This window comes from Malaya genurostris, chromosome 3, assembly GCF_030247185.1.
Source record: "Malaya genurostris strain Urasoe2022 chromosome 3, Malgen_1.1, whole genome shotgun sequence".
In the NCBI taxonomy this organism is placed as follows: domain Eukaryota; kingdom Metazoa; phylum Arthropoda; class Insecta; order Diptera; family Culicidae; genus Malaya; species Malaya genurostris.
In genome coordinates, this window is record NC_080572.1 from 273,270,145 (window position 1) to 273,297,005 (window position 26,861).

General features: G+C 35.9%; 1 protein-coding gene across 4 annotated transcripts in view; it reads left to right on the forward strand.

The window, feature by feature from the left end:
• Positions 1-26,861, forward strand: part of LOC131437880 (diuretic hormone receptor-like) — a 122,935-nt gene that overhangs the window by 68,876 nt on the left and 27,198 nt on the right. For 2 of the 4 annotated variants that reach the window (XM_058607524.1, XM_058607526.1), the window contains one exon: positions 12,640-12,699. The exons of the other annotated variants lie outside the window; for them this stretch is intronic. In XM_058607524.1, coding sequence (XP_058463507.1) covers positions 12,640-12,699 — 60 coding nt within the window. The remainder of the gene's footprint in view (positions 1-12,639; positions 12,700-26,861) is intronic. 4 annotated transcript variants of the gene reach the window in all.

Sequence of the window (26,861 nt, forward strand, 5' to 3'; positions counted from 1 at the left end):
AAGTATGGCCTTTAGTTCACGCCGCGAATTCTCTTTCATGGTCTCTATGGTCTCAAAACGTGTTCCCCGCAATGGCAATTTGAGTCTGGGGAAGAGGAAAAAGTCACACGGGCCCATATCTGGAGAGTACGGTGCTTGGTTGATGATATTGGTTGAGTGGGGTCACTATCGGCGTTGGAAATCATCTCTTTAGCCACATCATCACGACGCTGTTTTTGAATGAAATTAAGCTTTTTTGGCACCAGCCGAGAAGCGACGCGTTTCAAACCCAAAACATCAGTTAAAATGTATTGGGTTGATCCATATGAGATGGCCAACAACACAGCAATCTCTCTAATCGGTACAGAACGATTTTGCAACACGATTTGCTTCGCCGATTCAATGTTTTCTTCTGTAACAGATGTTGTTGGGCGGCCAGGGATCTCATCATGATCCAAGCTTGTACGACCACCTTTGAAGCGTTTATACCACTCGTATGCCTGTGTTTTTCCTAGACACGATTCACCAAAGGCCTTTTCTAACATTTTCAACGTTTCGGAACACTTGAATCCATTTGCAACACAAAATTTGATGCACGCACGTTGTTCTAAATTTTCATCCATTATAAAAATCGCCACACGAAAAATTTTCAACTTCTTTGTATGGACGCCAAACAAAAACTAATCGTACGATATGCGTCAAAATTTGACAGAATGTGTATAAAAGTGTTGCCAACGTTGAGAGAATAAAAGTTTACCGATTGGCAAAGGGCGGGAATTTTAAAATGAACATTCCGGTTCTTTTTTGATCATAAGGTAAACACAAAAAAGGTGATTTTTGAAAACCACCCACTACTTTTACTCCGAAAAATTGATGTAATTCGATCAAATGGAAAGGTAGGAAGATGATTACTTCAGCAAAGTTGCTCAAAATAAAATTTCCTGCAACTTTGCTGCAAAGTGTAATAATTTTTTGAATTCAATTAAGAAAGTTAGAATCCAAATTTAATTCCAAACATTGACCATCCTAATGATCTTTTGCATCAAATGATGCGCCAGTTGAATACAAACAGCTTTTGTGAAGACTCCAACTACAAAAAAATTATATTCAATAACGAAAATATTTTTGTCTAACTAATTTGTTCCAATATAACTAAAAAAAACATTTTTGTTGTTATTATGTGTAACTTTTGGTTTTCATTCCTTAATAATTTTCTTGAATTATGAAGACGATTTGTATCACGTAACTAGAGAACTTCTCTGGCAATCCTTGGTTTTTATTTTCTGATATTTTGTTCGAATACAGATTATGTAGTTGCAATTAAATAGAATAATGACCCAGATTACGTGGGGCAAAATGTTTAGGAACTTACTTTCAAATATGATGTATAAGTTGTCAAATTAATGTATAATTGTGAACAATCTTTCATCTGAAGAGTGTTTCTTTCACGAAAAGACTTTGCGTTTTGTCCGATTGTTTTGATTGTTGCCTCTATGTTCGGATACCCGCGACTTTGCGTAATTTAAAATGCATATTTTCAGCGATCGGGCGTTTCGCTCCGCATATACTTTTAGGATTTTGAAGAATGGGGTATTTTATGTGTTTTTCAATCCATACAGCGAGTATTTGTGAGTAATAATAAGAAACAATAGTAATTGAAGACAGAATTCCTGAATTTCATCCGGATCCGACTTCCGGTTCCGGAGTTATAGGGTAAAGTGTGTTAAATATTGTACATTATTACTTAAAGCGGCGAAACAAAAACCGTAAAACAAATTTTTAACTGGACTCAAAACTACACAAACCGATAGCCATTATCAGTAGGCAGCCAAACAAACCGATTCCAGCTATCCTGGTTCCCGGATTTTGATTAACGACGGGAGATAAAAGTCATGTGCTCAAAAATGAATCTTACTCACTTTTCTCAGAGATTGCAGAACCGATATTCCCAATCTTAGGGTCAAATGAAAGGTCTTGTGGTCCTACCAAAGATTACTGCATATTTTCGGATTCAACAAAAATTTACTCCGTCGCACAGTGCTTCAAAACTGCAATTTCCTGCCTTCAATTATTTGGCTGCCTTACCGTGAGCTTTTCCTTATTGGTATCTTCTGAAAAGTTGTAGGGGATATTGACACGGTTTTATGGAAATGATCGACCATGTTCCAACACGTGTGTTTACTGGACTTTTTACTGGAGGCAGAATTTTCGTCTTCGACAATATTGCAGTCATCGTAATTTTTGTTAACTTTACTGAAGAAAACATTTCGCTAACTATAATCGTTAACTCATTATTCGCTAGTATTACTAAAAGATTCCAAAAAATCAGATTTTTTTCATTATAGTTTGTTCATCAATATATTATTTTTTGTAAAAATACGTAAAATTATAGAGAACTTCAAAGCTATATGACAATTTTAGAAATAGTTATGGATAATTTTCATATACAAAATGGTCATATTTCGTATTTAATTATTTCAGAGGGTTGCAAAAGGTTGCAGATCAAATCACTTTAGTTAAAAAGTAATTGTAATTTACTTCAAAAAACTTGAAGAAATGGTTCATATCCAAGGTTTTTATGAGCGAAAATGCATATCTGATGCATATAAAATTCATGGATTTTTCGTATTTAAATAATTCCTCCTTAGGCATACACACCAAGAAATAATCGTGTAAACTTACGTCTTCTGAGACCGACATATATGAGCGTCAAAAATGACTCAATATTACAGTAAATCTAACTTATATTTGATGCCTTCTGACATATTTTTAGGTTCTAAAACATGTAAATTTACACGTTTGCCTTAGGGGCTAGGTATGTTTGACGTATATTTAAATCATTCTTGTAAAATTCAGTCGTTTCACGGATTACGTCCTTATGAATTGTGTCATATGTGGATTTTCATCACCTGTAAATTTCATATTTTGTTTCTGTGTAAATCAAACGAACATAATATCAGTTGTTTTTCAAATAAGGGTGAATCTTATATTGACAGCAAATGGAGGAAAACATTGATAAATGTTTCGATTTTGGTTTCAATTCCTATTCCGAAATTATCGTATAACTAGCTAACCCGTCTAACTTCGTCTTGTCTGAAATTATGTTTTTGAATCTACACACCTAGAAAAAATCGTTTAAATTTAAGTCTTCTGAGACCGACATATTCGAGCATCAAAAATTATTCAATTTTACAGGTAATCGAACACAAGTTTAATGCATTTCGATATATTTATAACTGCTGAAACATGTAAGTTTACACGTCTGCTTTAAAAGTGGGGTATGTTTGACGTACATTTAAATCATTCTTGTGAAATGCAATCATTTTACAAATTACGTTCTTCTGAATTGTGTCATATATGGATTTATGTCACCTGTAAATTTCATAATTTTTTGCTGTGTATCTTTTCGAACAGCAGAACTGTCAAACGTTATTATTTTACTGATAACTTGGCCTACAATGAACGAATTACGACAAATTCACATTTAACATATTCACCTCGGCCCGAAGGTCATCAAAAATTATTGTGAACATGTTAAAAGCTTTTGTTACGCTAAAATGAAACAAATGCACCGATCGACATCTCATCCTTTGAGTCAGTGCATTGAACAGACATGGTAGATCTCTCTCAAACTAATGGTTTCGATATGAAGCGTGGAGCAGAACTGATCAGGATGAATTCATTAAATTGATGATTCTGCAAATTTCCAAAAGCTGCCTTTGCGACTTGTTTGTCATTGCAAGTTAAGGCGTAATTGTAGACTGAAGACGTTTAAAAATTTAATAGTAAATCCTTGGGATTATCGAATAAAATCGTTTGGAGCGATTTTCCACCAACTGCTTCACTGCTAGTCAGTGGTGGTAAATTGCGAACCGAACGCCGATGCTTCTGCAAATTTACTCAAAAATGTTCACCGAGCGTAAGCATGCGATAGGTTCGAAAACTATTCCCTCGGTTAATGCGAAGGTGTTCTGTGCTCGGTGTTCGACGAAGCAATCTGTTTCGAACCGTTCGGTTGGCGTACCATCGGCGAGGGCCGAGTAAACTGCGTTCGATACGATGGTTTGTTGATTTCAAGTCTCGCATCCTGGTTTTGAAATTATCAATGCACACGTGATCAGCACAAAAAATTCTTTTGCTCGATTGATAAAACGATCAAAAGCAATTGAAATGGCATTATTTTGGACATTATCAGTGTGCTTAGGGTTGCTCGATATGGAAAATAGTTTTTGATCTTTTGCAAATTTTATGGTTTTTGGTTATAGAATCAATAACAATAAGAATTGAATAATTTGGAACAGCTAGGTGGTTCAAAACTTGTAAACTTTTTGACTATAATTTGGACGTTTTCAGCAAACGTAGAGTGGCTCAATATGAAAAAGGATTTTTTTTACTCTTGCAAATTAGATGTTTAATAAAATGGTGAGTCAATAGCAAAGAAAATTGAGTAATTTTAGGTATTTTCAAAGAGCGTAGGTAAATTTGATGTTCTATTGATTGTTGAATCAATATCAATTCAACTTGGATAATTTTAGACATTTTCAGAGAGCTGGCGCAATATAAAAATTCGGATTTTTTTACTAATTCGATGATTTATTAAACAGTTAAAAAATCTTTGGATATTCTCTGCCACCGTAGGGTTTTTCTATTCGAAAAATTGTAAAATTTTTGACTAATACCAATTCTATGATTTGTTGGTTGTTGTATCAATAGCAGGTCGAATTGAATAATTTTGGCCATTTTCGGTGAGTGTAGGATGGCGCAATATGAAAACTTGTAAATATTTTGACTTTTGCTGATAAAATGTTTCATTTAATAGTGAATTAATAACAATTACAAATTGCTCATGTTTGACATATTCAGGGACCATAGGATGGTTCTACCTGTATAATTATAAAGTTTTTAACTAATGTCAATTCGATGCTCTATTGATTGATGAATCAATAGCAGTTCAAATAAGATGATATTGAATATTTTCAGCGATCGTAGGGGGGTTTAATAAAAAAATTTGAAAATATTTTGATTTTTGCTATTTTAATTTTCAATTGATGAGCGAATCAGTAGTAGGTAGAATTGGATGATTTTGGACGTTTTTTCGCGAGCGAGCGACGTTTGTTAATTTTGGATATTCTCAGCGAGCGCTGGATGGCTTAATATAGAAAATTGTATTTTTTAAGTTATTTACAATTCCATGCCAGTGGTAAAGCGGGAACCGAACACCAATGCTTTGTACATATTTGTTTAGAAATATTTTCCTAGCAAAAATATGCAAAAGCTGCAACCTACAGCATCAAAACTAAATTCTATTTCAGTTGATGAGCAAAGCAGTAGCGCGTTAAAAATTACAATTAAAAATCACAGGCCCTTCGACGATTGTCATGTTTAAATTCAATGTTTCACCACCACTACTATTTATATATTAATCAATAAAGCATCCGAATTGGCAAAATAGTTCACAATTTCTCATATAAAGCTGCGTTACCACCGAACAAAATGCTTAAAATTCTAATATTACAATTGCTATCAATTAAACATTGAATTAGAAAAAGGTAAAATATTCCCATATTTTTATATTAAGCCACTCTACGCCAACTGAAAATGTCCAAAATTATCCTATTCGAATTTAGTTCATTCACCAATCAATAAACCATAGGATCTGCAAATTCAAATACTAACATTTTTCAAATAGGATCACACTACGCTCGCTGAAAATTGGAAATCCTATTGGAACTGCTATGGATTCACCAATTAATAAAACGTTGAATCGACATTAATCAAAAATTTTAAAATTTTCCAAATAGCACCACCCTACCGTCGTCGAAAATGTCCAAAATGATCGAATTTTAATTGCTCTTGATTCACTATTAAAGGGAAAATGAAATCAGCAAAAGTCAAAATATATACAAATTTTCATATTGCGCCACCCTACGCTCGAGAAAAATGTAAAAAATTATCCAATTCGAACTGCTATTATTTCCAGAATCAACAGACCATCGAATTAGTCTAAGATTAAGTTTTTGTCAATTTTTCAAATAAAACCACCCTACGGTCGCTGAAAATGTCCAAAATTGTTAAATTTTAATTGTTTTTAATTCAATATCTAATAAAACATGATATTAGTAAAAGTCAAAATGTTTACAAATTTTCATACTGCGCCACCCTACGCTCGCTGAAAATGAAAAAAATTATCCAATTCGAACTACTATTGATTCACCAATCAATATAGCATCGAAATTAGATTAGTCAATTCTATTTTCCATATACAAGCACCCTACGCTCGTTGGAAATGCCCAAAATTACTCCATTTTAATTGCTGTTGACTCACCAATTTTTTTAATATCGAATTTGCAAGTGTTAAAACATTTTCAATTTATCATATTGAGCCACCCTGCGCTCTCTGGGAATGTACAAAATTACCATACACTGCTAACCTACCCAAACACTGAAACGTCCAGCCGCAGCTGACAAAGTTCGGTTCATCCGAAGCAACAGCCTATAGTACTCGAATCGGATGTTCATGAACATACTAGTAACGATAGGCTCACAAACTAAAGCATCGGTTCTTTCACCATCAGCATCGCTTCTTTGTTCGGTGATGCTTGCTCGAACGATGGTATCGGCAAATTTATACTCGCGATGGTGGTTCGCTTTTTGGTTCGGAGCGAACACGTTTTGCGTGTTCGGAGCGAACACGTTTTGCGTGTTCGGAATAGATGCTTTACCACCACTGCTGCTAGTCTAATGATATTTCTTAGTCGTGTTTGATGAATGTTCGTAGCATGACAATTACAGGATTAATTTTCAATTAACAATTTACCGATAAAATTAAACATTCTTCTGTCCGTTCTTGTGTCCATTAACTTTTACATGAACACTGAATTCGTTTAATGATTGTATCAATAGTTATCTCATTAGTCGAGTCACCACATCATTTTGCTTAGTACTCGACCGGTTGAATTCGGTCCTGTGGAACAATATCAGACAAAATTATATGAAAAAATGTGCAAATTTTTCTGTTCTAGCGGAGTGAACATAAGGATTGATTATACCAGTATTCTTATCGTTCAAGCCAATGAATAAAACGTTTCTCCTCCACATTTACATTTGGTAATTGGTCAAGTAATGCAATGTTCTGAAAATAGAATGATTTGGCTTAAGCAGCTTACAAATGTAATGAATAGCATCCTAAGTAGTCCGTTTTTAAATAATCCATCCTTGAATATAGCAAGAACAGTCATATGCGTTCCACGATTAAGTCATTTGCAAACAATAATTTTGGTATCCAACTAAGCAAGTGGCTCGAAATGACGAACCGCATGGATCAAACATGCAAGTCTCCACCCAAAACTGCTCGTTGCGCGCCAAACGATTTCCCAACGATCTAGTATTCTTTTCTCCAACAGCGAAATACTGAGCATTTTGTTGCGCTCCAAACATCAATCAATCTAGCAAGCATAGAAGACTTTTTTAATGGAAAATTCCATTGTCCATACAAAACAACTTTATGGATTTTTCCCACTTTGCCGGCAAGTTTTCCTAATTTTTTTGATGTACGTACCCGGTGGGGGTGGAAACTGATCAAACAAAAAAAAGAATCATGTAAATCCGTCCATCCGTTCTAACGTGATGCGATTACAAAGAATGATCTCTGCATTTTTATATATAAAGGGTGATTTTTTAAGAGCTTGAGATCTTTTTTAAACAATAAAACGCATAAAATTTGCAAAATCTCATCGGTTCTTTATTTTAAACGTTAGATTGGTACATGACATTTACTTTTTGAAGATAATTTCATTTAAATGTTGACCGCGGCTGCGTCTTAGGTGGTCCATTCGGAAAGTCCAATTTTGGGCAACTTTTTCGAGCATTTCGGCCGGAATAGCCCGAATTTCTTCGGAAATGTTGTCTTCCAAAGCTGGAATAGTTACTGGCTTATTTCTGTAGACTTTAGACTTGACGTAGCCCCACAAAAAATAGTCTAAAGGCGTCAAATCGCATGATCTTGGTGGCCAACTTACCGGTCCATTTCTTGAGATGAATTGTTCTCCGAAGTTTTCCCTCAAAATGGCCATAGAATCGCGAGCTGTGTGGCATGTAGCGCCATCTTGTTGAAACCACATGTCTACCAAGCTCAGTTCTTCCATTTTTGGCAACAAAAAGTTTGTTAGCATCGAACGATAGCGATCGCCATTCACTGTAACGTTGCGTCCAACAGCATCTTTGAAAAAATACGGTCCAATGATTCCACCAGCGTACAAACCACACCAAACAGTGCATTTTTCGGGATGCATGGGCAGTTCTTGAACGGCTTCTGGTTGCTCTTCACTCCAAATGCGGCAATTTTGCTTATTTACGTAGCCATTCAACCAGAAATGAGCCTCATCGCTGAACAAAATTTGTCGATAAAAAAGCGGATTTTCCGAATGGACCACCTAAGACGCAGCCGCGGTCAACATTTAAATGAAATTATCTTCAAAAAGTAAATGTCATGTACCAATCTAACGTTTAAAATAAAGAACCGATGAGATTTTGCAAATTTTATGCGTTTTATTGTTTAAAAAAGTTCTCAAGCTCTTAAAAAATCACCCTATATATAGATCTCAGATAAAGTTTTGATAAATCGATAAACTGTCGGTTTATCTTTCAAAGGTATGTAATATTTTCTCACTGTTTCTCTATATCCATTAAATAAATCAGCTTAAAAAGTGTTTCGCCCTTTTTCGATTTGTTTACTTCTATGCTCTCTGCGTGAATTATGAAGTTACGCCCCTGTGCATTTTTCGTGAAATTGGCTGGTTTCCGCGACTAAGACAAATTGCGTGTAATTTTATCGTCTCATTTACTATTTCCAGTAGTAAAAAGTTCGGAGTTCATCTAAAATGACGAAAATGACTAGTTTCGTCCTTCATTTCTAGCAATTGAAGTATCGCTTTGTTAGTTGGCATAGAACACGAAGGTCGAAACTAACGTAAACAAGTGGAAGGACAGTTTTGCCCTTGTTGATATTTTTGTTGAATCCGAATTATTCAGGTAAAATTGTAGGTTTTTGAAGCATTCATACGTAGGCGAGAAAAACTCGATTTGTTAACTTTTGTAAGATAAAAAATAAACAGCTGATATAAGATATATAACTCGATAAACTCTATTTTATCTTCTGAAACGTTGGAATGCTAATAGTTGTCATCGATGAATGATTACACTTGTCATTGTAGCTTAACAATCTTCTCGCATCCGGTGAAAAACTTCATGGTGTTTTCGATAGTCTCTTTCAGTTAATTACTACGCAATCACAAGGCAAAAGAAGTTGCATGAATGTTTCTTAGGTGGCGAAGAATTTTAGAAATCATACAAAAATTTATGAAAAAGGTCACTAAACAAAGATGCATTCATGCGACATCTTTTGTCTTATGATTCCGTAGTAACCAACTGGAGAACACTATAGAAAACGCTATGAAGTTCCTTCCACCGAATGCGAGAAGGTGTTTGAGATACAATGATAAGTGTAAGTACGTATCACAATAGTTGTAGCATTCATACTCGTAGTTTAAACGATCAAGACAGTAAAACACAGTTTGTTGAATTTATTTATCTTGTATTATGTTAATTTTATTTATGATTGATAAAATTTTTAAATACGTAAAGTCCATAAATCTCATATACATCAGATATACATTCGCTCATAGAATCCTAGGATACTATCGGATAAAAGTACTTTTAAATTGGAATGGTTGCAACTTTTTGCAACCTTCTGAAATAACTAAATACGATATATGACAATTTTTATATATAAAACTATCCATAACTATTTCAAAAATTGTCATAGAGCTCCACGTATTTTTGCAAAATATAATACATTGATGAACAAACTAAAATTTAAAAAATCTGATTTTTTGAAACCTTTTAGTAATACTACCGAATAATGAATTAATGGTTATAGTTAGCGAAATGTTTTCTTCAGCAAAGATACCAGAAATTACGATGGCTATAATATTGTCGAGAACGACTGCCTCCAGTAAAAAGTTAATTTTTCTATTTGTCTTCACACACGTGCTGGAATATGGTCGATCATTTCCATAAAACTGCGTCAATATTCCCTACACCTTTGCAGAAAACACCAATAAGGAAAAGTTCACGGTAAAGCCGTCAAATAATTAATGTCATGAAATTGCAGATTTGGACCACCGTGCGTTGTTTAGAGTACGATGTGAAAATCGTATAAAATTTTCAAAATTTGAATAAAAACTAATAGAGTTTGTACGTAATGTTAGTTGATGGCCATACAGACTGGGAGCGCGATGCGGTGTCCTGGTGCTGAAAAGGTATACTGGTTAGATTGTTTCTTGGAGATACCTTGTATTTTTCTTACTTATTATATTTCTTCTGAATATCGAAAATCAGGTTTTGTTGAGATCATATTTTTTACCAAAACATATCCGGATCTCTTTCCCTCAAAAAGCTAAGTCTTGGCATTACATTCCTTTTGTGGAATTTGGCCTTTCTGTGTCAACAGACTTCGCAGCCGATTCATAGTGTATAGAATCATTGCATGGCTAGTACTATGGATCCTACTGACACTAAGAGTCCGTCCAGGTCGGGGCTCGAACATACGACAACTGGCTTGTAAGACCAGCGTCCTATGCATTGAACCGCCAACCCGGGAATCTCTTTCCCTCCCTTCTAACAAATCTCCTATACCGTGATGCTCGTGGAGATATAGTGGTACCCGCGGTCTCTAGAAACAACGAGTATCGGACTAACATTCCTTCCTTTCCCTCAGTAGCACAGCCTTTGGTCGTAGCCAGCGTCGTTATTGATCATTTAATAATAAGTTAGGAGTGGGTGGGTATGTACAGTGAAAATGATTTGCTTCTCCCAAGCTTCATTTTCTTGGTTCATTGTATATTTCCACTCATTTGGTCAATCACGAAGTGCAACTACGGGCGATCTACTTCAGCTCAGCACAGCTCAGCTCATGTTTGTTGATGGCCATACAAACCGACATCGATTAGACTGGTTCTTGTGTTCCGGTACCGGAGGTACCTACAGTAGTGGAACTCACTTTGTTTTCTCGCGGATGGCCTAACTGATCAGAGAACTGTTCCATTCTGTAGATTATACTAGTTGATGAGTTAGTTAATCTCTTTGGTTTCTTTCAAGAAACGAAGAGAATCATTTTGAATAGAATACCACAATATTATATATGAGAATATGATTGTTATGAGAAAGGCATCATTGCATCACAGGTTGTTTTATTATTTTAGATATACCAATATTTCTTTTGGGGATAGTTTTACTCCATCGTCCCCTATAAAAACGTCTTGAAAACATCAAAACATTAAACTTTTATTAGCCAATATTGCAAACTAACAATGATGAAACGAAATATGAAGAGTGTCGTCTCTACTTCCCGTGTTCTTCGTGAATCGTCATTGATCTTGATGACGGTTCGAACCAGTTGAAAGATACAGTGAAGTCTGCTACAGCTTGGATTTCTTTTCATAGCAAAAAAGTAGCAAAGAGCACACAATTTTTTTATCACTTCAGTTCATACATTACACTTCAGCGCAATTCGACAAAAGTGTTATAATAGAGGTGTACTTCAATTTTTTTTTATTTTGATTGTAGAGGTTCACCCATCACCCTTTACCCGACCCTAGCCTACTTCAAGTCTTCTTTTGCACAACTAAATCGCGCTAATAATTTAATATAAACTGCAAAAGCACGTTGAGTCGTCTTCGATAAAATTCAGCCGATGAAAAATGTGCGAATAGGCAGTTACGTCACTTATGCTATTATATCTTCAGAATCGGACAGCCATTTGATTTTCGAACCTCATCCAAAGTTCAATAGTAGCTTTCAAACGAGCCTACGTATGTTGAAATTGGTTCAGCAATCTCTGCGAAAATTAAGCGACAACAAATCTTTGAAAGGTGGGCACACATACACATTAGGTTGATTGAAAAGGTAGAGCTTCATAGAATTTTGAGTTGTTTTTTTTTCACCGCACCAGCAAATTGCTTGTCAACTCAGGATTTAATTTTGCAAATTAATCAACCAAACTGGATTTATAGACTTCGTTACAACTTTTGACTCTTCGATTTGATTCACCTAATAGTGTTTTGGGATCTGTTTCTTTAATTTTGTTATGAGGTATTGATGTTTTTTATATCTACACTAATTGATCACGGGATCACGAATTGAGATCGAGCAAGTGTATGGGGGGATTTTGTTTCCCATGAATAAAAAAATGTATATTGTTACATTACAGTTCTATAAAGTATGGATTTGATTACATTGCATGATCACAAAAAAGCCATTCTGATGGTATGTTTCTTGTTAGTTTATACAACCTACACTTAACCAGGTGCAGAATTCCGGTATTCATTCAGTTAATCGCGTTGTGGGAGACTTCTCTGTACATTGTTTCAACGTTCCTCCCCCGGTTCCCAATTGCTACCAGTGTCACCTTTCACTACCCTAGCAATATGGATGTTCCACTTGAGAAAAATCGAGTGCATCGCACACTGCCGGAATCAACTATTCCCTACTACTTTGCCTTTGATATAACCGAGCCGTTGCGAAGATTCATACGTCATCCTCGTTGCATTTCAGTTCAGTGCAATTGCATTCCCATCTTCTCTTCTACTCTTCTCGTTGCAGATTCACCAACACCGGCCTGTCAAAGGAATGCTCGCCTCGATCTAGAACTGAAAGTTTCCGGTAATGTAGCAAACAGTATAATGCCACCGTTTTTTGCTCATCATATTCCAACAGACGCCATCCATCTTTCAGCTTGAGAGTTTCATATTTCAGCACCATTTTATTCCCCGCACCTCACCTCACCTGAGTTCGTACCGATTCAGATTGTACAGTTCTTCTATTATCATCCATTGCGAATGATTTCAACTGAAAATATTTGTTCTCTGAGGTACCATTTCGTCGGAGTCAAAGCAAATGCAATCCGAGTAACTCGTATGTACTTGGCATCAATTTCAATCAGATCCAGCACAGAGCGGAAAATTGTCTCGTATGATTCGATAATCTCAGAAGATCATCCTCGCTTGCTCAAATTAAATTAGCCTGCGCCACATAAGACATGGCTTGTTTGTTCACACGAAAACTCATAAACGCGATTATCGCTTCGTCCGCCAGCGGCAATGTTTTGGGCGGTAAACACTAATCATTGTCCCCATGGACGAACGAAAACTTGCTGTCAATACTTAAATCCGACTAATCTAATTAGTTCCCGGTACCGTTGCGTGCATAGCCGATTTTCGTTTTTTTTTGTTTTCGGAATCGGATGCGGTTCTTGGAGTTTGTTTAAAGCAATGATGTCATCGTTCAATTTTTTTCGCATTAAAAGGTACGCCTTTGTTGTTTGATCAGTGAAACCTGTGCTTACTTGACTAGAGGATTTTAACTATACTCATGCTTTTTCCCGCATACTGCTCTGTTTTTAACATACAGATTTGAGCATTTTGTGCAGTTTCGAATTTTTAATACATAAAGAAAACACATTCGCTCTCCACGAGAGGCAATCATTTTCTTCGATATTCTGCTGTTCCAATGAACATTGTTGTCCATTTAGGACAAATGTATCAATCCCCAAGAACTGATATTTACGATACTAAAATAATCTATTCAAAAACAGCTAATTTTGTGTTTGTTCGTTAGTTTTTGGGAAATATTCCAACTCATGGAAATTTTGAATTCACCAACAAAAATATTACAACACGCTCTATGACATTCAGCTGGATCAGAATCATTTCGCCGAAAATCATTCCGTTGAAAATCGTTTCGTCGAATGCCATTTTGCGCATAGGAAATGGTTTAAAATAAAAACAAATAAGAGATGATAATGTTTACGTCTGCTTTGTTGATTTACAATCGTACTTCGGATATATCTTGTATTCAAAATAACGGATAAATTCATTTTCTCGCGTTTCATCCAGAAAATTTAAACTCCTGAGTAAAATTTTTAGTATTTCAACTTTCTATGAGACAAAAAAACAAATAAATAATTTTGATCAATAGTCCGAAATTGTAGTTAATAATGTGATGTCGGGTAAAGTGGGGAGGGATTCTTAAAATTAAATTAAAATGAACAGGAAGTAACGAACTATTACTGTGAATATTTAAAAAAAAAAATACTACAAACATCACATATTAATCCATATTGATATATTTATTCGGTGAAAAATCTATGATTACCATAATGAATTATTAGCAACAAAGCAAAATTTAGCATTACATTACCCTTCCTTTTCTACTTATATTTCGGGAACTGACCAAACTAATATCAATAAATAAAATCTTGCAACACCAAAATAAAGTTTAACATTTTTTAACATAAACGTACTTTAAACGTTTTGATGTACAAGCGCTATTTGTGTTGTTTAGTGAGTTAAAAAGCTGAATGTGGCTAAAAAATTGGGAATTTCAAGAGAATAAATCCAATTGTGGTCGAAGGTCGGTCGCCGACGAATTTCGTGAAGGTCGTCCAAAATCAGTTGTTTTGCCAGAAACCAAACGTCGAATGGATGGGTTATCCACCGTACATCCCTGACTTGGCACCCAATGATTTCTTTTTATACTCGCATATCAAGAAAAAATTCCGTGGTCAACGATTTTCGACGCCAGAAGCTACTGTGTATTACCGATATTTCATGCAATGATACCATGTTTTAGCATTAGGTAGCACAATAAATTAAAAAAAATAAAACTTTGATCGTCTTTTTCTCGTCATACCGATTTTCCATATGGGACTGATATGCAAGTACGGGCAGTACAGGTTGTATAAATTTTTGTTGGCTACTGTACTAATACTTAGCAATGGCAGTGATAAACCATCTTTGGATATAGCCGGTACGATATCTCTTCTTGGATGGAGTTTCTCGCCAAAAAAGCTTCTTTCAGAATCAAACGTATTGCTCCCATTTATACTCACAATTTCCTCCTCCAAACTAACAACTATGCGATTTTTTAAAATTTAAACGATCTCAAACATACTGTGCTGTGCTGAGAGATTTCAGAGTATTTCTCCCGGGTTTTGGTGGCATTGAAACCTACCAAGTCACTGATTAAGCTGTCTTCCGTGGAAGAGTCTTCACCATACAATTTAAACACTTCAACAGCTGACATGATATCACAAACTTAGCTATATCGAACGATTAAAAAGATAAGACGAATGTAAAATCAAACTTGAAATTTGGCCACGTACGAGAGAAGCATAGCATGCTGTGATGTGACCGGTATGCTAGTATCTTTTCATTCGATAACAAAAATACTCGCAAATGGTGCGCATCTTGTTGCGGAACAGATTTTATAAAAACAAATGACAACACGTGTTTAATCCACCTAGTGGTGTAATGATGCCTTTCTCATATATAAATGTGTGGATTTTCGCAAAATAATTTTGTTTGAATTTTGAAAAACAAAACGGTTTATCCGTCAACTAATATAACCGAGTGAATCAAATCGGTAAGACCATCTCTGAGAAAACGAATACTGAGTTCCACTATTGCAGGTACTTGCAAAACCGGAATCCGGGAACCGGTGCAATCGAAGTCGGTTTAAGAAAAGTGACTGGGATCAATTTTTGAGTCAATATCCGGTCGTTAATCGAAAACCGGGAATCAGAAAAGCCGATATTATTTTGTTTGCCCGTCTACTGACAATGAATATCGGTTGGCATAGTTTTGAGCCAGGACATTTTGCGTACTCAACGAACTGATTGGAATGGTATACGATACTCAGCCCTCCGCGCCTCGGTTCGAAGAGCGGTGTTCACAGTGATTGTATAACCTTTCTATATGAGAAAGGCAAAAAATGCAATACACTGAAGTCTTTTTTTATGCGAATTTACGTACCGCATAACTCTGAAAATTCCCATAAAAAAACCGCATAACTCGGAAACTTCGCATAAAAAAACCGCATAACTCTGAAAATTCGCATAAAAAAAGTCGCGTAAAAAACCGCATAAAAAAGACCTCAGTGTGTTTCATTCCAGATTAAAAGTTTATAATGTAATCCATGTATGGGATTCAATTGTATCACGGAAAAAGCGAATTATTTCCGAAATATGTATTCATCTTTCTCCCAACTGGTCGATTTTCAATATGGTACTGATATGCAAGTATGGGCAGTATAAGTTTAAATCAATTTTTGTTAGTGGGAATCAATAACGACTTTAGTTATATCCAACATTTTGAACTATAGGTGTAATCACTAAGACCAAAGTCAAAATGATCAAAGATTATTGCTAGAATCAACTGTCGATATCAATTGAAATCAACCAAAATATTATTGAATTTATGAATACCTTCTGTTGAATTCAATCATTCCTAAGAAATGGCAGCACGTTGAATAGGCGATTTTACCTAAAAAAATAGTAATTTCATCTAATATTTTAGCGTTTTCAAGGGAATGGGAATTGTCAAATCCAAATATCAATATTAAGGTTTTTTGGCACAATCATACACGCAGAGAAAAATATTGTAAATGTAACTAAATTTGGGTTTCACGTAACGATTTATTTTATTAAAATAGCGACAAAAGAAAAATTGGTTTAATATAGCAAACATTGTTGCTTGAAACAACAAAACTAGATATTTGATTTTTCTCGGTGGATTAGTTAGTTTCAATAAATATTTTGCTACTACCAACAAACATTTTACTTGTGCGTTCCTGTCAATTTCTTGACAAACAATTTCATAGTAAATTCAACTTGCCAAATCAGTTTAAGATGAACTAATTTTGGATAAAGGTGATATTTATAGTGCTTTGAATTTATAAACTCGACAGTTGAAAAAAATGATAAGATATTAACTTGAAATGATTAGTATTTAAACTTACGCTTTTGTTTGTTAATTATTATGTTATTCATTTTGTTTTGTTTTTACGAGTAAAATGATTTCTTTCAAAATAATTTGAAGGATTGTTTTTGGTACATTTTTCTTCTTTACATCTATATTCCATACATTTATAATATTTATTTACATGCCACAATCAATCCGATATTATTTCTGATAGTTACCAATGATTCGGTGCCCTTCCAGTAAAGACAGACATAACCTACATCAAATATAGGCTGTGAAGAAAACGCATTATTGCAAGTGTCTAATATTAATTATCAATACTTACGCTTGGATTGTTGAAAATCCCGCTGAAAAATATATAAGCTGATAAAATTTAACTTTTGAAACACGTAAAAAACTTTTCTGTTCATTCACGATTGAAAAAATAGCTCTGGTTTATAAGAAATAGGACTAATACGGTTCTTTTGAACAATAAACTTTGGTGTGCCATTACACAAATAAGACAACAGATAAAACGAATCAATTTTGTTATTACCATAAAGATAAGACAGAATTGAACATAATTCAACATAAATATTGCCAATAAAATCAACTATACTTTTGTTGATGCGCAATTAATAGATGAATTATTTCAACAATAAAATTAGCTGTAACAATTGTATTTTTTTTCGTTTGGCAAAACCAAAATATTTATTCACATTTAACAGAGATCTTTGTTGATGTTGAAGGGAGAAAATAGTTCAAAACAATCATATTCTAGCTTGAAATTAACATGAATAAGATTCAAAAATCTACCAACTGGTTTGTTATTTTAAACAAACTTCATTTCTCTGCGTGTATATAACACTTAAATTGCTGCTAGAAATGTCCATCATCAGAAATTTAACGAAGAGTGTTTAATTGTTGGGTTGCATATTAATTTTTGCTTTCCAATACAAGCAACATTTTATATATTTTTATGCTAGGTTTTGGCCACCACTGTTGGGCTGATAAATTTTTATACACTCGTTTCCCCAAGAACTCTTGAAGAACGCACACATTGTAAAATACGACGCAATTACCAAAATATTCAACCGATGACTTTATACCAATCCACAATTTTAAGCTACAGGATATATTCGAAATCGAAAAAAATATTTTGATGCCAAAAGTCTTAGAATCGCATAAAACGTCGAGATTTAGTGTCAGCTTGAAAAAATTTTTTTTCGAAGAATCGATTTTCTGGGACTTCTCAAAATTTATCTAATTCTCAGAAACTCGATTTTTTGTCGGTTACGTCTCTTATACAATCATATCTCCGGAACCAAAAATCATAGCCATTTGTTCTTTGAACTTGATCAATGGCCCGGCAGTAGCTTTCAAACGAGCATAAGTTTGTTAAAATCGATTCAGCGATCTCTGAGAAAATCGAGCGCGTAAAAATATCTTCGAAAAGTGCACACACACAGACATTTTCCGATCTCGTCGAACTGAGTCGAATGGTATATAACACTATGGGTCTCCGAGGCTCCGTTCGAAAGTCGGTTTTTCCTAGCAGTTCTAATACCTTTCTATAGAGAAAGGCGAAAATCTTTGGTTATGAACGTAAACGTCTCTCAAATTCAATGGCTGAAAGTAAAAAGCTGATAAGTGCTACCTAATTTAGAAAACATGTTTAAGTATTTTTGAATGCACTGAGAGCAAAAATCGAACTCGGGTTTTCTAATGCAAGAATCATTTAAATACATCTTTTTAGCAAGAACCGGACAAAAACTTTACCGGTTCTTCCGAAACAAATGTTTTTATTCGGTTTTTACATTCAAAGTTTTACCGACTGCCGCTATGGAAACGCAGCATAGATCAGGCTGCCCGTCAGATCATGTCAACTTGGAGCGAAATCAATCTTCAGTTCAGCAACGCCATCGCACGGCATCACATTCAACATATCATGTCAATTGCATGGGTGCGCAGTGCTGCTATTATGGAGTTCACGAATTTGACATTTTTCTTCTCTATTTCTATGTACGATGCGGACTCGCCTGAGGGTGTCATGTTCGGAAAAATGGATGTTACCAATGATTTGTTCGGGAAATGTGAGAGCTGGATATCTTGTTAATATGACGTCTTTGCCGTAACAAACAAGCAAGCCATGCCTTCTCCACAGCTCAAAATTTTAAAAGCAAAAACCAGATAAAACATTTGTTTTAAAAGAACCGGATTTTTGCAAAACAGATGCTCTGAAACGATTTTTGATTTGTAAAATCCGTGCTCCGTTTTTGCCTTCAAAGTTTTTATCCGGTTTATGCATTGAAAAAATACTTGAACAGGGTTTCCAAACTAAGTTACACTTATCCGACTTTTGCATTCAGCCGTTCAAATCATATCAATAAAATTTCAAGCTATGAAACGAACTTCTTTCAATGGACTCGAGTTTTTTTCAGAAAATTGTCAGTTCTTTAGAAGAACCGTCATTTCTGACGTAAATCAACAGCGTCCTACTTCCCTCTAATGCAACAGTCGAAGATTCAACAGTTGTGTGAGCGTTGAGCGCATCTTTCATTGTCCCATCGATTTTACCTTCAGTAAAGTTGTTAAACACCTACCACATCGCCGCGAAATGGGACACCGGGTCTGGCCGTAGGTGGCATCCGGCCAAATATCTGCAACTTACAATTTTACGTGAGCGGTCGTCCTGAAATTGCTAATGGAATTTAACTTGAAATATTTCTCTGTGCTCAGCTGAAATCGTACACGATCAGGACGATGTGTGGGCACCAACAACAACAACAAACACCCGCACAATCCGCGTTCATGTGTTCCCAACAAAAAGGATTTCACTGGCAAACCGAGTCTCGAATACGCTTTATCAAAATTCATATGTTCATTTTACAACCGCCGAATGGGGAAGCGATACGTAGGGCCCTGCATGAACCTTTTTCGGCTACCAGCAGCTCGGTCGGACAGGAAAATGAAAGTAACAGAATTTCCATTCTGCTGGTACGATATGCACTGGGAAAACGAGCTTCAAAATAGAACAGATTGCTGTTTTCGCACAACATATTGCCTATATATTCGGTAACAGCATCTAACGAATGTAAATGGTTTATCTATTCCGTAATCCTCCCCCAACCCCACATTCACTAACGGCTTTTATCCATTGAGAGAAATCTGTTCACACTGGCACTCATCATGGGGGGGTTCGATGCAGCGATTGTGGAAACGAACTTTTCTAACTTCCTGATGGTCAAACAGATGACTTGCACCGGACAGACGGGAAAAGCGTTTATCTACGAATGTTTTGTGGTTTGTTCGAATGGCTTATCTCCGGTTTTTATGTTAATATGAATTAGCTTTTGATGATGTTATCTGATTCACTGTTTTAGACACAGGGTTAGGCATAAGAGATAATAACAAATTCTTACCACCACCGAAGAAATGCACATTAAGTGCAGAATAACGCAAATCATCGATCGAAACAAGCGATGGGACAGGATTCCGAGTTCCACTCGGAATAGCGATGCTCCCTAAGGAGGCATGCCGCACAACCACCCGGTGAAGCCATTTCAATTTTCCTTTTGCTTACATGGAAGCCGCCATGGAAGATTCCGACAAGATTTATCGAGTGGTTATCGGCAAAAGCAAAGTGCCGAAAAATTCGATTAGGGACAACCGTTACTGTCGAACTGGGACTTGGTGGAAGTTGGTGGTATGTTTGCACTGTTTCCGATGTAGAACAGCGATACGGTTTGCGGTGGGTTACGAGTTCAAGGTTGTGAACCTTTCGACATTCAACGACCTGACTTACGACGCCAACACGTCTTGTGCTGTCGTGTTCAAAGCCGTTGACCGTACGAAAAAGTGAAAGAATTCGTTCGTGAACATCCTCTGTTGTACTTAATATTGTACATCTTCAATAATTTATGAAAAACAAATTTGACATGTAAGAGATGAGCATAAATAACTTACAGGTAAAGTCATTTCAATATTCTACAATTGACGAATATAAATTTAAATACATATAAATATTGGTAGGATATTCAAAAAACTGTGTAACAAGTTATCAGACTTTTAATACTTTGACTTGGATGAAACTTTGCACAAATAAAACATCGCATTATTTCAAATTTTTCACTTAAAAAAGGTTTATTGAATTTCATTTGATTTTAGTGTAAATAACATGAAAAATCTAAAAACGTCCGATGCTCCAGAATCTGATGACCACCTGAGTATGTTCTGAGACTATGGAAATGCTGAAGAGATATTTCAATCGCCAAAAACTACTTGGAGTATTGTCCTTAGGGACTACACTGTGTCACAGCAAGAATTACAACGGCTAATGCATTTTTGGTTTGTGGTTTATACTTTTAGAGATTGTTTACTTGTCTGTTTATAGCTGTTCCAGGTATGTACCCAGTCGTCCAAGAACCTCAGTGAAAACAGGTCTTAAGATCTACTCGAGAATTCAGCAGTTTATGTACAATTTTTAATGCTGTCCATAATCGTAGAGCTATAAGGAGTGTATCGAAAATAAGCTATCCACAAATTTTTCTTGCAAATTATGATAAAAAACGATATTTTTTTCAAACTAAAAATTGATCCTTCATTGTACGAGATTAAACTTGAGCATAATGAAAACCGGATGAAGTTTATGTTATTCCTTCACGAATTTTCGAACTTTTGATCGAACGCTCTTCATCAAGTTCCGGATTTTTTTGAACTCCAGCATGTTCCCAGCTGCCTTACCAGTCTTCTTGAAGACCCTCTTCTCGATTGCCCAGTAACGTTCGTTGGGCCGAAGCTGAGGGCAATTTAGTGGATTGATATTTTTCTCAACGAAATTTATACCCTTTTCCGCAAGTCACAATTGAGAGTGGTTTTGGCATAGTGAGCCGACGCTAAATCCGGCCAAAACAGTGGAGGTGTACTATGCTTCTTATATAGAGGCAGCAATCTCTTCTGGAGACACTCAAATCGATAGATTTCTGCATTTATAGTTCCAATAGTGTAAAAAACGGTTGACTTCAAACCACAGGAACATATTGCTTGCCATACCAGTACCTTTCGATCGAATTTCTCCACTTGAATCGACCTGTCCGCATTGCTCACATCCTCCCCAACGACGACAGTGAAGTATTGTGGACCTGGAAGGGTTTTTGAGTCCTCCTTTACATAAGTCTCATCGTCCATCAAAACGCATGCATCCGGACACTGCAAAAAACGCGAATACAGGCCATTGTTGCTGCTCGTTCTTTCTGTTCTACACTTGGTTTCGAGATTTTCTGCTTCTTGTATGTCTTCGGGTGATTTCGCCTCTCGATACGCTGGATCATTCCGACACTCATTCCTGGTTTTTTGGCCAAATCACGTATTGACATTGATTTGTTCTTCATGACTAGAGATACCACTTTCTGGTCCAGTTTCGGGTTGGAAGAACCGGGTTTTCTGCCTCTTCCTGGTAACTCATCCGAAGAATAGTGTTCCCCAAACTTATTAATGATGGATTTAACACTGGCATGATGAACTCCAAACCGCTTCGCCAATTTTCGCATAGTAATACCCTTGCCACTTATTCATGTGTTCAGAACCTTAATTTTCACTTCCTTTTCAATACGCGACATTTTGAAAGCGCAGAATTTCAACCTCACAAACAAGTAAACTAACCAAAGCTGACAGCCAAACGCACAGCATGATCAGTGATCTGAGCATAAAGTACCAATACAATACAAATGCATGTGGATAGCTTATTTTCGATACACTCCTTAAACTAACATTCACCTAAATTTTAAGGTTATCTCTCGTTACCCAAAATTGGGGATATGCACTTTAGTTTATTTTGGGTAGGTTTTGACCCAAAATAACGTAGCGGCTGGTAAGAATGTACACCTGTTATATTCACCACAATTTATTGCCAAGATGAGGTGTTCAATGTTCACGCAAAAAACGCAAATGATACAAAATTTCAGAAACACAAAAAAAGTTTACATCAGTTCAAGGCAGCGCCTACTTGGTTTCTGTAGTTATCTTGAACTGAGCCTAACCCAGTTTCCCAGTTAACTGCTGCCAAACCGTTTGTTTGAAACCCATTTCGAACCTGTTATTGAATGTTTATGAACTGCAAATCGAGTCAGTTTCGAACCGGATTTTTATATCGGGTTTGCCAACACCCTCGTTGCTAAGCGCGAACCCAACACTGTTCCGGGAAAAATATTTGTTTGAAGAAACTACTCCGGATCAGTTTCAGTTTACTTCTGCTCGGTCTTTATAAATCACATCACATTTGGTTTGAATAGTAAAGTTGAAAACCATCGCTTTGTATCGAGTAAACTTAGCGCAACAATGCTTACTGTCTCGGGAAATTGCGTTCATACTCCGTTGAATAGGCTTCGAAAGTTGGATCAGTCAGATTTTCTTACTTCAAACATTATCGGGTAAAAGTTTTGCCGTAGAGCAGTGAATCAAATTTCTTGAGAGGACATGCTCGGACTGGTTGCACAAAACTTTCCCATGGAAAAAGAAAAGCAAACAAGCTGTTGGTGGCAGTAACTGGATTGAGTGTCGAAAAGTTTCCATACCGTCTTCGGAAAATATTAGCACAGTCGGGCAGAAAAAGTGACGACAGTAAAAGTTAGCCGGTAATCGTTCATTTACCAGCAAGGGCCTAGCGGAAAAACCAGAACGGCCGGCAGGTCCGAGCGAAACGATTTCGGATGAGGATTTACTGGTCCGTTGTCTATGAAGACAATCCGGAAAGTTGAAACTTTGTTTTTCTTCAACTTGTGTTTTATTTTTCTGTTTGTGTTGTCGAGTGAGATTGGTCTTGGATGCGATTGAGACTTGAGTCCAAATTTGATTACATAAAAGTATGTTCGATTCTCCTTGTTAAGAACGCAACGTCGATCGACGGCTCCAGTCCACCAGTAAAAACACCAGGAGAAACGCCGTCCACACCTGTCGACTGACAGGGGGATCGGCTGTCGAAGTGTCAAAGGATGTTGACGAAAGACGGGAAGAAGAAAATGAAGAGTAAAAGTGCACGCTTTCAAGCCGGAGAAATTGAATTAAAATTTTGATCTACTTAGAGTTACTTAAATATCTATATTCATTGGATATGAAACTAGTGGAGTTAAAACATAACCTAATTGCGTTGAATTGAAACTTAAACATTGAGGTAAAATTTGTAAAACTTATTATTCTAATGATAAAAAGTAAAAATTATTTATATCTGAAGGTTCAGGAATAGAACTTCAGACAGTTCTTCGTTGAATTGTTGGTCGATAGTGAAAATACACTGCAGTAAGTTATCCCTATTTATAAATACGAATGTTCATGAAAACCCTTTCGCTCTTCTAGAAATTTTGTAACTCTTCAATTAAAGTTTTCACAAAAAGCAGAAATACGTTTTTATTATCGCCAACACTTCTAAATCAAACATACTTTTTGAAAAATTTCAAAAGATGATAAGGCACAATAAAATGAATAAATACAAAAAATTAAAAATATCTCCAATGAAAACACCATTGATTACAAAAATTAGTACAATGAAAAAAAAAAACTTGGAGTAAGTAATGTCAGAGACATATCGGCGAGATTGACGTAGGACTGCATTCGAGATGTGTATAAATATTGACTGATTTGATACCGTTTAACCGTTTAAGATTTTGTAATCTCGAAAAAGTTTGTGTTCAAGAAATTAGAGCGGCTGTTTAAGACAATTTTCTAAATAAGTTCTTCCGTTACTTTTGCGATCCTGAAATGGACCGTTTGTGGCTTCGGAGTCCTGGAAAGGACTATGATTACGCTTGTATTCCAGGAAGAAGGGCGCCAGTCAAAATCATTTGTCTTTGAGTTTGAGTCTTACCCTAGAATAAATTATTACATAAATATAATCGTAACGCAGTTCGTACAATCGTTCATATATCTCCATATTTCATACATCTCAATATTTGAGTGTAAGAAACTATCAAAATGCTGTATGCTGTATGCTGTCAGAGGAGCCAAATTGTGGCTAATCAACACTGTTCGGAACATTTTTCTCGAACGCGAAGCAGCCAAATGCTAACATTATTTGCACTCGTTTGATGCAGATTTTGCACGAAGCTAATCAAAATAATTCTAGATTTGCAAAAAAAAAGATGAGTTTTTCCTTCGAAAACGGCTTTGTAAAATAGTTCTCATCGTTGCCCACTTTTCGTTTTTGTCGTGAATACGACTTACTTTACTATGGGGTGCCTTTTCAAAATTTACCCTCTGAGAGAGTGATAAGTTTTTGATCGTGAATATCTCTTGTTGTATCTAACGAATCAACATAATTTTTGCTACATGCCATCGGAAATATGATCACAATTTTATGATAAAATTTTCAGTCGTGTGACATAATCTCAAATAGTTCAAAATTAAACTTTTTTGAAATGTTTGGTATAAACGAGTATCAAAGAGGATAATTCATAAGGCGCGTTTGCCTTTCTCGTATTTTGAAAGCTCATAGCTCAGTGATCTGTGGAAGGATTTATATAATCTAACTACCAATAGAATCCAAATTTTCCAACTTAAACGTGTATAGCAAAAGCATAGAAGTATTTCAATAGTACACTATTGAAAAATCTGTCTCATTTGACCCATGTCAACACCAGCCTATCAGAACGCGTTCTGAGGAAGAGAACAAAATATCTGCTGCTGTACAACAAATCGTTCGAGAAAAATGTTCCGAAAACTGGTGAATATCGCAGTGAGTTCCTCAATTTGGTCCTTCTGAATGCTAGAAACGAATCCTTAGAGCATATTGATAGTTTCTTTCAATAAATGATGCAAATCCGAAATGAAATAATCGACATTAAAATTCTTTATGCGGCTATTTTTATAGCCGTTAGGACCGCCCATTAGTGAAAAAGCTACAAACGAGATCACGTAAAAAGACGGCTCCTAACAAAAATTGAATCAGTTTGGATTCTATCGCCAATGCGAGCAGATGTATTTTGTGCCGTTTGCAAAGCTAGTTTCGCTTCCGACAAGAGCGATTACGTCACAGCTGCCAGTCATTTGCATGGATGAAAAAGCAACGGTGGAGAGCATTACACCAAATCAGCCGTTCTAATGGCTCTAAAAGTTTTCTGAAGAACTATTAGGATTTGTTGTTCGCAAATCGAAAGGAAATATTCTCAGTTTAGTGCAAATCTAGAACTGTTTGATTTGATTTTTGCACTTTTTGCTGTGTCAAATTCACAGTAATCTAGATCCAGTGAAGCCTTCTTTGTTTTCGCGAAAAATGTGGAAAAGGGGAATGCTTGCATAATTCATACAATTGATCAACTAATTGATATTCGGAAGTGTTAAGGAACATGTCAGTTGTTTTCGTATTCACGACATCCAGTTATGTCCCTGACATTACCCACCTGCCTTCTTTTTCTCTCCAATTCAAACGACCAACAGCTGGATGACGCAATCGCTCTTGTTTGAAGTGAAACTGCGAACAACAGCAGATATGCTCACAGAAAAACTAGTTGATGATTTTCTACGTATTCCGTTCATGGATTTATTCATTTATAAATTTTTTAGATTCGGTTGATTTTAATGTTTCGTGTTTTGCTTTATACGTCGATATATTTAAGGATGAGATGAAAATTGCGTATTTATGGATAATGCAAGGAATTTTTACAGGCGGATTTTATCAAAATACTTTCAACGATTTATATCTGATCCACTGATGAAAGTTGCAAATACCGTTCTACTAGTATCTGTGTCTGGCACCATCTCGCAACATCAGTGGCGATGTAGTAAAGACTTTGTAGAGGAATCAAGTGGAATTTATTTTATTCTACGTTTAAATACACATCAGTAATGGGACGTGAAAACGAAATAGTTCATATGTTTGAAGGATTGAAAATCCTAAATTAATTTTCGCATTTCGAAGGAATTATTACATATGAATCAATTCGCACCCTCTCATTCTGCGACTAACGCAGAAGGCGATAGCACCCAGTCGACGTCGCACAGTGGGACGAAAACAGAAAAAGTGGGACATTTCTTTTCACGACGAAACTGTTGGATGTAGTCTTCTGATTACTTCTAGAAAGTACCGTAATTTTGAAA